This window comes from Neoarius graeffei, chromosome 3 (assembly GCF_027579695.1).
Source record: "Neoarius graeffei isolate fNeoGra1 chromosome 3, fNeoGra1.pri, whole genome shotgun sequence".
Lineage (NCBI taxonomy): Eukaryota > Metazoa > Chordata > Actinopteri > Siluriformes > Ariidae > Neoarius > Neoarius graeffei.
In genome coordinates this window covers 81,402,772-81,416,435 of record NC_083571.1, presented here as the reverse complement: position 1 = coordinate 81,416,435, position 13,664 = coordinate 81,402,772, and the positions used below count along the sequence as shown (strand labels likewise).

At 41.6% G+C, this 13,664-nt stretch overlaps 1 protein-coding gene across 6 annotated transcripts in view; it reads right to left on the bottom strand.

The window, feature by feature from the left end:
- Positions 1 to 13,664, bottom strand: part of cdc42bpab (CDC42 binding protein kinase alpha (DMPK-like) b) — a 160,571-nt gene that overhangs the window by 57,774 nt on the left and 89,133 nt on the right. For 3 of the 6 annotated variants that reach the window (XM_060917456.1, XM_060917460.1, XM_060917459.1), the window contains exons 11-15: positions 13,222 to 13,344; positions 13,007 to 13,143; positions 11,228 to 11,470; positions 9,723 to 9,833; positions 3,203 to 3,447 (exon numbers count right to left, since the gene is read on the bottom strand). In XM_060917456.1, the coding sequence (XP_060773439.1) occupies positions 3,203 to 3,447; positions 9,723 to 9,833; positions 11,228 to 11,470; positions 13,007 to 13,143; positions 13,222 to 13,344 (859 nt within the window). The remainder of the gene's footprint in view (positions 1 to 3,202; positions 3,448 to 9,722; positions 9,834 to 11,227; positions 11,471 to 13,006; positions 13,144 to 13,221; positions 13,345 to 13,664) is intronic. The other 3 variants (XM_060917457.1, XM_060917461.1, XM_060917462.1) reach the window with 3 other exon arrangements.

Here is a 13,664-nt window from a genome sequence, read left to right as displayed (position 1 = left end):
AGGCCTTAATGAAATGTCTGTGACATGCTTTGGTCAAAATCCCACAAGGATAAAACACCACAGTTCCCTCCTCACCCTGTCTAAACAACCCTGTTCAAATTGGCTGATTTGTGTGTCTGTTCCTTTAAATGATAATGAGCCACTGCTCACCCCACTCCCTCTTCTGCCAGCCAAATCAGGTAGCACTTTCCTCATGAATATTCATTCGCAAAAAAGAAAAAAAGGGCAGTTCTCAAGCCATGAGTGGAGATACTCAGATGAAGGGGCGGGGTAATTCTAATGAGCTCCCCTTGTGACATAGAAATAAGAGACAAATCTGAACAGCTTGTTGAAGCACATGTTTTCTGAAAGAGGCAGAACAAAAGAAACTGAGTTTGTCAGTTGGTAGGTACTCCAGATACCCAATAGTATGTGCTAGTCCTGGGCATGGCTTTAAACTGCAACCGGTAGTGAGTCTCAAGTCCGGGGGGACTTGAGTAGTGGGGAAAGTGGAGTTACCCCTTAATCACCATTACTCCCAGGTCTGCTCTGACCCGGAGTGGTAGCACCTGCCTGGGTTCCAGCTGTGGGTTAAATAGTACATCACCAATAAGGCGCTGGCAACAGAGCGCTTTTCGGTGCATTGTGGCAGATGAACCCAACCGGGTCAATGGCACACCACCAGATGGCATGCAGAAGAGCCACTCAAATGGCCAATGGATGGCATCACTGGGCAAGTCAGTTGTCACTGCGGGGCAATTTCCATACCCGTCAGGTCCGTGATACCTTTGTGCACCACTTGGCATCTGGTCTGGAGGTCCAGAGAGACAACACGATGGGGGCACGACATCGTTTGTCTTACCTTACTGTGCAAGGTGCTTCATTAGGAGACTCGGCAGGGCTGTTGGTGTCACCACTGCGGGCGACTCTGTCGCTCTGGTGCGGGCCTCGTGGCCCATCTGCGTTTCTGCGCATCCTAATAAAGCAGTCACCATTAGCTATGGGCAGCTGACGATGACAACGAGTATGTGCACAAGCACTGAAAAAGTTAGTTTTTTCATAATATGTTCCCTTTAAAACACTGGAGTTAAAGAGAAGGATTGAACTTACAGCTATTTATCTATTTCACATAGAAGGGGGGTTAAAACAAGTATTCCTTCACCCCTCCTAACAGCCAGGGGTGGTGTATAACCCCTGAGGAGTGCTTTGTTTTGTTTTTTTAAATTTCATAGGTTTCAGATTAAACATTTTGATTCTATTTGAACCCTTGTTCTTGGAGTGGAGCTTTTGAAACATTCCGAAAGGCACACACGGCTGCTCCTCAGTCACCACAGTGGATCATCGTGATCCACATATTTGATTTGGCATAGGTTCTCAGTTCTCAGTTGAAATCAGGAATAAATGTACGTGATACAATAACTTGAATTGCCTCTCTTATTCCTGTATATAACTGAGGATGAACATTTCAGTATGTTCTGATGCTGAAACCCAGGCTTTTGGGGTCATTGTAATGTCAATTTTTTAAAAAATCGTTGTGCTGTCTCAAGAAGTTTGTTCCTGCTTGGGTGTTACAGAACAGTAGCGCCTACAATTTAAAACAAGAAGTTTTAACATCCTTCAAAACATCTCACTTGTGCTGGAGGCTCATAAAGATGTTCATTATGACACCACTGTGACATGGGCCAATACTTTTTGGTTGCAAAACTTAACAGGAGACTATAATGATTTTAAATAGCAAGCCAGAATTTGTTTTCTAAAATGCCCTGTTGTACTGCTGGGTGTCAGAATTGAAGAAATGTCCATAAATACATTAATTTTTACCACATTCTATCAAATCAGATACTGTTCCGGGGTTACAGGCACAATTAGGGTGGCATGGTGGTGTAGTGGTTAGCACTGTTGCCTCACAGCAAGAAGGTTCTGGGTTCGAGCCCAGTGGCTGACAGAGGCCTTTCTGTGTGGAGTTTGCATGTTCTTCCCGTGTCTGTGTGGGTTTTCTCCCGGTGCTCCAGTTTCCCCCACAGTCCAAAGACATGCAGTTAGGTTCACATGGGGCGGCCTTGGCCTGAGGTTGGGCTAAAATGCCTTTGAGCAAGGCACCTAACCCCCAACTGCTCCCCGGGCACTGTAGCATAGCTGCTCATTGCTCTAGGCATGTGTGTGTGCTCATTGCTCACTTGTGTGTGTTCACTGCTTCAGATGGATTAGATGCAGAGGTTAAATTTCACCATGTGCTTAAGTGTACAGGTGACAAATAAAGGCTTCTTAGCTTGGCTTCTTAATTAGGTAGGATAACTATGCCATCAAGGTTTGTCTTTCATCAAGTCAACTATCAACTATATTAGTGAACTAACTCGAAATATGATAGGCTTAGCTTGCGAGTTGGTGTCTTCTTTCAGCTGCTCCTTGGTCACCACAGTAGATCATCATGATCCACATATTTGACTTGGCATAGTTGTTGTTGGTTTTTTTTAAACACACCTTCCTGACCCAACCCTCCCCAATCTGTGCGGGCTTGGGACCGGCACCAAGTATGCACTGGCTTGTGCAACCCCAGTGGCTGGGTATTTTCCCTAATCTGCATGTCTTTGAACTGTGGGAGGAAACCCACGCAGACACAAGGAGAACATGCAAACTCTACACAGAAAGGTCCCCATCGGCTGTAAGGTTCGAACCCGGAACCTTCTTGCTGTGAGGCGACAGTGCTAACCACTACACCACCGTGGAAAACTAGCTATCTACCGGTCGATTATCTAGGTCATGTTCTTACTGAAGAGTTGCCTGTAATGAACATGTTCAGCTCGCTAATTTTGCAAGCTAATTTAGAATTATGTTTATGACATTTGTTTGAGTTTCATTTTTCATAATCTGCATCCATTACATCTTGAACATGCCCACAAACATCAGGAGACTCATGAGACTTTCTATATGATATGTATACATGTCCAGTAATTTGAGGCTAGACCAACACTCAGAATTTGTCACATATGCATCATGTGAATGTACGTCCACTCATTTTACAGTTTAGAAATCACTGATTTTCCAATATCTCATCTTTAGAAATCAGTGTAAACTAAGCTAAAACATGTGGCAATACATCACTACAGATCTATCTAATTAACTCATCCCAGGATGAGAACATTAGAATAAAGATTATTCTCAAACTGCAGAGAAACACAAGGCAAAGAAGAACACGATCCAGTCTATCCACTCATGAACATACTTTTCTCGCCGTGTCTTCTCCAGCTTGTCTTTGAGCATAAGGATCTCCTTTTGTAGAGTAAGTTGCTGGGCCTCAGCATCATTCAAATCCTTCCTGTAGCTCTTGAGTTCAGCACTGTGCTGTGTTTCCCTGTGACACAACTCCTCCTCGTGCTGCACACTCTTCTTTTCCAGCTCAGCTCGCAGCCATGCCACTTCCTGCTGCTGCTGCTCCACACTCGCTCCCGGATGCAGCGGTCCAGCCTGCTTCAACCCAAACAGGAGCTGCGTTATAATTTGTAAGTGTTAATATGACAAAAAAAAGGGCCATATTTCATGGGACTGGCTTTTGTAGTAGTGAATTAGGACGTAGAAGCAAACACACTCATATCACATACATTGCTTAAGAAGTGAGCATTGAGTTTTGTTTTGGGGTCATTAAACGTATCTATTAAATTGTAAATGATCCTGGTCAAAATACTACAGGCCTGTTGTTATTGGTGCCATTTGCACTATTTAAGTGCATCTAGGCCCATAATATACTGCAACCATACTATAACAGATTCTTTGGGGACGTCCAAATAGCTCATTATACCGAAAAGATCATAATACTGAAATGGACCCACTTCTCACACCAGACACTCACCCTTATGTTTCAAAAACCACAATACCCACAAGACCAACTGTGTTCAATTTATATTTATGCTTAATTCACTTCTATATTTATGAAGTAAAGGAAATAAGTCCCTCTTAAAGCTATACTGCCTTTCAGATTTTTCAAGTGTAGGTCATAAAAAGAATTTTCCCCGACACCCAATTATTTTTGTTTAATGGACTGAAAGCTACTGAATTCAAATCACAGACTTCCAATTTTATTTGTTTTTTAAAAATAGAACAATCAATGAATTTAGGGCCAAGTGGCCCTAAATTCTCTGCTATTTTTTCCTGCTTCACCATGACACAATTCAAGATACTACGTCATGCATCACGTGCTGGGCTTTCCCTGTTTGCGCAAGGCATTGTGGGATACAAATTTGAAACAGGAGAGAAAAATGAAGGATGTGAATGTGCGAATGAAATGTGAAAGACCGACTACAGTAATGGAAAGCAAGAAGAAAAGACGTTATGTTGTGAAGGAAAGAAAAAGCAGGACCAAACTAATAAATATCGACGGTCAGCGAGCACCTCGGTGTGATCAGCTGTTCGTTTAGTGACAGAATGATGGAACTGTCAGTGCACGGTCAAGGTGAACCTGTAGATGGCAGTAATGCAACACTGGATGTCACCTGATGTAAAACCCAAAAGAAGAAGGCAAAGAAGGAGAAGAAAGTAAACCTGCGTATACGCACACAACCTTCATCTGTCCGCTTGACTGCGTGAAGCGAGTGATTTCATGCACATTATTTGCTCAGGAATCCCCTCAAATTAAATAACTTCCCAGCCACAGAATGGCCTGATATATATATATATATATATATATATATATATATATATATATATATATATATATATATATATGTTATTTACCAGCTGGGAGGTCCGTATCGTGAAATACCGTGACCGAGGTCTTGAAAATACTGACCAAGGCCCTCTGGGCTAAGGTCAGTATTCAAGGCCAAGGTCACGGTATTTCACCATATGGACTGACCTTAAGCTGGTAAATAATATATTTATTTTTTTCTTTACCAAATTCTAACAGAAAACGAGAGCGCCCGAAAGGGAAAACCGAGCCAAGCCGCCATTTTGAATCCTCATTCACGGCTGTAATGCAAATTGCTTTCTCCTCGGTATACAAGTGCACTTCCATGGCAGGAAAAAAAACTACATTTTGCCGCCTATGTAGTCCCCTATTTATACAAATAGGAGTCATTCAGGATTCAGCCATGTTTTTGCTCGGCGTTAGCAAATTACAGGTTTTTAGCTTTCTCCTGAAATGTTTTCTTTTATTTTGTCTTCATCAGGGTAGTAAAACTCGCTTTCGCTGTGAAGATTGTCGTTATCACTATCCATGCTGTAAAATTAATGCTATTCTCCTGAGAAATGCTGGCAAAAATTTATAAGATTTTTGATAATCTTTTAAATAAATCTTATAAAAAAAGATAAATGTTGACAAAAAATGCTACTATGTTTGTTGTTGTTGTGAACAAGCGAGTCGCCAGAGGTCCGTAACTGGGGTCCGTACTGTAGGATACGGACCCGCTCGCCAGCCAATCAGAGCACAGGATTTGGACCACAAAAAAAATAATTTGTGACATATTACAGAAATAAACATATATCACAATGACCAAATTTCATAGATTTTATTAAATCAAAAGGCTGTATACCTTTAAGTAAAGGAAATAAGTCACACTCGCCATCATTTGCTTGCTGTGTCTTCTTTCTTTTCAGCCCATCATGTTGATTGCAGTTATGGACGAAGTCTCGAAGCTCTTTTGCTTGCTTTAAAAGTTGCAATTGAATTTTTCATGCCATATTCTTTAGACAAATTTGCCGCTTTCTTACCACACTTTAGATGGTCCTAGATATAAAGTTTGACTTTGACAGTGTCATGTCTGCATGCGCACAGTGGCAAGCCTCAAACTACAGTACTACTCACATGCATGTGCAAAGTGCCATTAGGATTAATTACCATGTACCTGTTCCAGATTTGAGTGCAATCACAGCAAATACATATAACTACTCTCAGTAATACATAGACTTTGTGAAGTATACATGCCGTACCTTGTGTTTCATGTTACTAAGCATTTTGTAGCACTGTGTTGATATTCCGGTTTCCGACCCTGTTTTGGATTGTGTCCTTTGTCTCCGCGTTTGATATCCTGTTTGTGCCTCGCTTGACCATTGCCTGTTTCTTGACTGTGATTTTTGATCACTAATTTGGATCCGTTTTCTAGCGTGTTTTTAAATAAAACTCTTCCAGTGATTACATCTGTCCATCACCTGCATTTTCTGACAGATGGAGAGTATCTTATGTTGACAAACCATTACAACAGTGCTTACAGAGTAAAGACTTGAGTAAAACTGATTTAAGCTCGTAAAATAAAGTCCTTTTAAGGGATTTTTTAAAGTCGATGATCACCATTCTCTATAATTGTTAGTGATTGACGTCTAAGCGAGGCTCGTTAAGCCCTTGTTTTATGGTGTTATTACGTATTGTTAACTTGACTGCAGACTTGATTAGTTATTGTTTGTCTCTGGGGGAAGAGGAGCGCATGCCTCAGTGATGTTTTGTTTTGAAAACTCTGACTCACTGTCATTAAAGGCAGGAGACACTAACTTACTTTGTTATGCGCAAAAATTCATAGTAAAAGTTTGTTATAGCGGGGTTGCAGTGTAATAAAGATAGCATGTAAATTGATTTGAGAAATACATTTCAGGTTTCTGTGTCTCTTCAAGGCCAACACTTCAAGGGCTCAATGGAAGTAGAAGCAGCGCTCTGCTCTTTTGTTTCATTCAATTATTTTACACATTAATGTTAAAAATAACAAACATTTTTCCGTGCTAATATTTTAAAATGTTATTGAGAATAACATTCAAACAAACCACATTTTTATTAATAGGATGCACTCAATGTTGTCTTTTTTCACTCTCCTGTAGGGTTGCCACCCGTCCCGTAAAATACGGAATCGTCCTTTATTTGGCAATTAAATCTTGTGTCCCGTATTGAACCGATACGGGACGCAATTTGTTCCATAGTTTCATAAATGTCCAATACACATGTCTGTCTCACACATAACACTAAATCTAACAATAATGAACAAAATAAAATAGGAAATACTACGTTGCGGGATCTACCCAGGACACAAACCCCTCCACTCTGTGTCACGCTCTGTGCGTCTGTGCCTGGCTGCCTGCGTCACTGCGTGTGGCGCTGTCACGGTTGCGTAGAGACAGACAACATACACCAGTGCTGCTCAAAAAACCCGGGCCTTTTAAAAATGTCTGCTGCACCCGGGACTCCACCACGTCCTCAAAAGCGTAAACGCTTACAAAAATACAGACGTGAGTGGGAAGAGGCACATCCTTGGCTGGACAGCGTGAGTGGAGACGACTACAGAGCAAACTGTAAAGTCTGTCGGCGAGTGTTTTCAGTGGCGTATGGTGGGCTGTCTGACATTAGACAGCATTCGTCAGGAGAGCAACGCTGCAGATATGTAAGAACACAGAAGACACAAGCATCAGTGTCACAGTTCATTATACCCCAATCATCTCCTGAGAGTGATACGGTATGGGACATCTTCTTTGAGCCCATTCTGAAGAGGCTCAAAGAAGATGCTGAGGATGAATGGAAGTCCAAAGGTGTGGCTGCCAGGTGGGTGGCTCTCTTTCAAGTAGCTGACCTGCCTCACATGCTGTCTGTCATCAGCCACATCTTGAGCATCCCAACATGCACTGGATATGTGGAAAGGGTATTTTCAAGAATGGCCAACAAATGGAGTGACTGCAGGAACAGGTGCTCCATGGAGCTCATAAGGAGTGAGCTCCTGATCACTCTAAACTTTGAGCAGTCCTGTTCAGAGTTTTACAACAGCGCTTTGAAAGACAGAGTTACTCAGTGCAGGAAGGAGTAACAAGAAGTACACTTGGAAAAAGAAGTGAGGGAAATCTGTTGACTGTTTAAATCTGGTCTACTCCACAGACAAGAGAAACACAACAGTTCCTGATGAACTCAGGACTGTTGAGGGAAGGAGTAATGTTTTGCACTTTCTTGTTTTCTGCATTCTTGAATAAGCAGACATACATGTTTGTTGTGTTTTTGTTGTTTTTTGTTCTTTTTCCTTTCTAAGTAAAAATGTCCCCAAAGTTCACAAAGAGAGTCCCTACACCAAGAACAGTTATGCACTTACATTTACAGTGATAGTAAGTTCTCAATATATTTAGATTATATTTTAAAAGTTCATTGTTGCCCACTTGTACATTATACATTTTTACAGCATTGGCAATAAAGCATTTCAAGCTTTAAGTATGAGTAATTGCTTTCTTGATCACGCCTTTACTAAAAACACCTACAAAATAAAACCTATCACTGCTGCGGGCACCCCACCCCATGGGAGTTGTGCCCATGGTGGTCATGGCCCCAAGGAGCCGTGGTGGGAGTCCCTTATTTTCATTTCTGAATGGTGGCAACCCTACTCTCCTGACACATTGCACAAGTGTAGTTCAGCAAAAAACAGACAAATTTCCCTGTCGCATTGTTTCTCAACACGCATGTTTATTATAGACCATTATTGAGTACGAACACTGACCAATTTTCTTAATACAGCTAGTCTTTGAATTTTAAAAACCTCTCATGTCACCTTCAAACCTACTGAAAGGTCTATTTTGTGTAATGGTCTTCTGAGTTTCCTAGATTAGTACTTCTGAATGTACGAGTTTGTCAGAATTTTCAAGTTGAGATGCAGCTCATGACAAGTTATCCTTGACTTGCAAGTGACCTCAAAGCAAAATAGAAACCCGGATGTCGGCCATGTTGGTGGATATACAAATGCGGGGTCAAGCGACATTCCATACAAAACAGTCACACGTGCGCAACTCTTTTTGTTTTTCCACTCCTTTAAGCGTTCTTTTAGCTATGCCATATGGTTATGGTCACAACAGTACTCGTGACCGTGGCACGTTCCGATTTTTTAGAATTCCGTCCGTGATTTGGAAAGAGGGCGAGGAAACTCTGAGGCTTAGTACAGAGAGGAGATGAGCATGGCTGAACAACATCGGCAGGGCTGATCTAACAGAGGCTAAAGCCAAAACAGCTTGTATCTGCAGTCTATATTTCGCTTTTAGGAGTGCCAGCAAAATTATACGATAGAAACAGTCCAGACTGGGCACCCACTCAGAAAATGGGCTGTGTTTCGTCCAAGATAAGACTTGATTCTTCGGCAGCCAAACCAGATAGAACGTGATATCTGGGTACTCGATGGTCGGTAGAAACATCTTATCTTCAGAAAAGTCTGACTTTTTGAAATAATATGGGTCAAAACCACACATATCTATCTTCTCTTTGTATCAAATCTTCGCTTGACCGTTCAAATCGTGGTAATACTGAGAAAATTCAGCATTGTTTACAGACACGCTTTCAGCAGCTGCCATCCTAGTTGCTTTGCATAGCCACCATCATGGTGGATGCTCATGACGTAGCACATTTTGATCACGTGGTTGCAAGTCATCTACAAGAGGCAGGGCTTGTCAGCATGTTTAAAATCGCTGTGCATGAAATGGCTAAACATTTTACAGATTCACTTGGAAACCTGATGGATAGGGATGATTTGGCCGTCTAGTGAGTGTCACTTTTAAATGCCCTGAATGTACATAAGCTACAGTATGCAGCGAGTGTATGGACAATGTCTGTGTTGAGTATAAGCCAGGCTCCTCTGCTTCACCTCAGGCCATATCACCTCACTCCATCATGGATTAATTTCCTATAACACCACAACATTTCCCACTAGATTGGTAATTCAGTGCAAGGAATATTCCTTTGGTTTTTAGTCATTTACATTACACGTTACATTGCAGGGGTTCCCTAACTTTCTTTGGGGCAATCATACCTTGAACCCCTCCAGTTCCTCCTCAAGCTGTCTGCTGAACTGTTCGTTTCTCTCTCGCAGTTTCCTCTCTTTCTGCACCTCAGCTGCCTGCTCCTCAGCCTGTACCTCCAACTGAGCAAAACCAAAGCACTTAACATGAGTTAAAGACTTTTCACTGCTTATTCAAGGAACAGCCTTCAGCTTGTATCCTTGACTTGCAAGTGACCTCAAAGCAAAATAGAAACCCAGATGTCGGCCATGTTGGTGGATATATAAATGCGGGGTCAAGCGACATTCCCTACAAAACATAGTCACACGTGCATGATTCTCTTTGTTTTTCCACTGCTTTAAGCGTTCTTTTAGCTATGCCATATCTTTGTGCTGTATATGGTTGTGGTCACAGCAGTACTCATGACCGTGGCACGTTCCGATTTTTTAGAATTCCGTCCGTGATTTGGAAAGAGGGCGAGGAAACTCTGAGGCTTAATACGGACAGGAGATGAGCACGGCTGAACAGCATCAGCAGGGCTGATCTAACCGAGGCTAAAACCAAAACAGCTCGTGTTTGCAGTAATCATTTTATCTCAGGTGAGATTCAAAAGCTTTCTCAATAATATCATGGAAGAATTTTATTTCGTGTTGCTTGAATCTTGCTATAAAATGAGCGTTCTCTTGTCATGGTTCACTCGGTCGTTCTTATAATTTTATAATTATAAAATTATAATTTTAGAGTGGTTGACTTGAAATAAATTGAAATGTAATTTGTGAGCCATGAAGCTAGAGACTTATCAAAATTTCATACTTCGTCTGTTGTTTTCACACAGAAGTAAACTAAATGCAAAAGAAGCCCTAACTTACCGTACCCTTGCAAGTACAACTGCTTTATCATCATTGACTGATTTAATTAATAAGGTATTTATTTACCCATCCAGAGACAAAGAAGTTTTAGGCTTCCATGGACTTATAAGCCTTCATTTGAGATTTGTCGACCCACGAAGTTTGCCAAACCAGATAGAACATGATATCTGGGTACTTGATAGTCGGTAGAAGCATCTTATCCTCAGAAAAATCTGACTTTTTAAAATAATATGGGCCAAAACCACACATATCTATCTTCTCTTTGTATCGAATCTTCGCTCGACCGTTCAAATCATGGCAATACTGAGAAAATTCAGCATTATTTACAGACATGCTTTCAGCGGCTGCCATCCTAGTTGCTTTGTATATCCACCATCATGGCAGACGCTCGTGACATAGCACATTTTGATCATGTGGTTGCAAGTCATCTATAGATTGGTTCACTTTACTACATTCATTTGTGAAGAAAGCATAGCTGGGATAAAGAATAATTTTACAAAGATGTTAAAGTTCATAGTATACGTCCAACATTTCCACTTGTTTTACAGAGGGTGGAGGAGAATGAAAAATAAAGCTGGAGTAACACATAGCATCTTTACAACACATTCGTTCAAAAACAGGATATTTTAGGATGGCTGCTTAATCTTGAAGAGAAAATCCGCTCTTACCTCTTTGCGTGCTCTCTCAGCTTTACGTATCTCCAGCCGCAATGTTTCCACCTTCTGTGAAAGACCCTCCACCTCTTCCTCCTTGTCTCGAAATTGGCGCACAAGCCGCTGCTTCTGTGAGCGTAGCTCAGTGAGGCGCTCATTCAGCTCGGAGAACTCTTGCATGGCCATCTTCCTTTGACTGTGTGCCTCCTTCACCTCCTTTCCCTGGACCTTGAGCTTCTCTTTGGTGTCTAGCAGCTCCTATACAGTGCAGTTCAAACATCTAGATTGTGTCTGAACATGCTGAATGCTGTCAGTTGGTACCCACAGAACAAATAACTTTACATGTGAGATGCACAAAACCTATCACATTACAGTGTCGTGAAAAGTTTGACCTCTATGAACCTTCAGTACAATCATAGACTTGAGACAGAAATCAAATATTTTCTACCCTTGTGTGGATCTGTTACCTGTTCTTCACTTTAATATTTTTATCTTGCTCTTTAGGTTCATTTCCAAAGTGCGGCTGTGCTAAATGAATACTGAGTACACAATCACCTGATATTTGAAGTACACTCACTGGCCACTTTATTAGGAACACCCACACACCTGCAGTTTTATGCAGTTATCTAATCAGCCAATCGCTTGACAGCAGCACAATGTATAAAATCATGCAGATACAAATCAAGAACTTTAGTTAACGTTCATTTCAAACATCAGAATGGGAATATGCCTGTGAAGGTTCTCAGTCATCCAGGTCATGGTAAACCGTAGGTGCTAAAGAAGGCAACTCGACTTGCTTGAAATTTTTAAAGACGTTTCACCTTTCATAAGAAAGGCTTCTTCAGTTCTGTCTGACTGGTGGGGAGTTCCAGGTATTTATCCTCTAGTGGACCAAAAGCAACCCTAAGGACAGTCGTTGAGGTCACATGGGTCGTTGACCCTCTCAGTCATCCTGTAGGCGTTAGGGTCACTGGAGGCCAGGTGTGAACCCTAACGACTCTCTAGGCTGCTAACACCGTTCACACCTGGCCTCCAGCGACCCCAACACCTACAGGATGACTGAGAGGGTCAACGACCCATGTGACCTCAACGACTGTCCTTAGGGTTGCTTTTGGTCCACTAGAGAATAAATACCTGGAACTCCCCAGTAGTCAGACAGAACTGAAGAAGCCTTTCGGATGAGAGGCGAAATGTCTTCAAGAATTTCAAGCAAGTCCAGTTGCCTTCTTTAGCAATTAGCAACCACAGATCAGAACAGGAAAAATTGTGATCTCTGTGACTTTCACTGTGACATGGGTGTTGGTGCCAGATGGACTGGTTTGAATATTTCAGAAACTGCTGATCTCCTGGGGTTTTCACACACAACAGTCTCTAGAGTTTACACAGAATGGTGCAAAAACAAAAAATCATTGATTGAGCAATGGTTCTGTGGGTGGAAATGCCTTGTTGATAAGAGAGGTTTGATAAAAATGGTCAGATTGGTTCGAGCTGCCAGGAAGGATACAGCAACTCTTTACAACCATGGTGAGCAGAAAAGCATCTCAGCAAGCAACAGCAGAAGACCACATTGGGTTCCACTTCTGCCAGCCAAGACCAAGAATCTTAGAATCAAAAACAAGTTCCTATTACTGTGGCCAGTGAGTGTATACAGTACCTATACATATAACAGTATCTATACCTACAGGGACCAATTATAATAACGACACATGAAAAAAGGATGCAGTACCTAAAATACTATTTAGTATTCCTGAACTAGCATGTATAGAATTTTTCCATCATGAAAATAATTTGCACCTTGTGCAGGCTGTCTTTCTCCAGTGTGACACCCTGGAGCTGCCTTTCCAGAGTCTTTATTATCTTAGAGGAGTCTTCTAGATCCTTCTGTGCCATGCTGGCATCCTCCACCTGCTGCTGCTCCAGATGACCTGAATCTGAGATGCACCAGAAGAATCATACTGTTTTGAAAAGTCTCACATTATCACTCGTGTATGTTTGTGTACATCTGTTACCTGCTATCTGCTTTTTCAAGATGTCTATTTCACTCTTCAGGCTCCTTATCTCCACCTCTTTGTTGGCACCAGGTGGCACATTCGAATTAGGGTGCTGCAAAGCCTGTACTGTCTGGGTGGACTCTGTGGCATGGAAGGTAAAAACATGCCAATTTTTGTTTCAAACAGATGACATACATACATATATACAAATGGACTTCATTACATACGTACACAAAAGTACCCTAAGTTTGCAATGATGAGACATTGTAAGAAAAGTGCCAAGAGACTGTATTACAAGGTGTCCTCGTCACTGTGGAAAATAAGAATTAGTATAGACTTTGTGTGGGCATAAGTATGATCATGTATTATTTTGTATGGTTTTTAAATATGTATCTGCAGATGAGGCCACAAGATTTCACACATCTAGGCTAAAGACTCTCTCTTTAGCCTATAACGAAGAG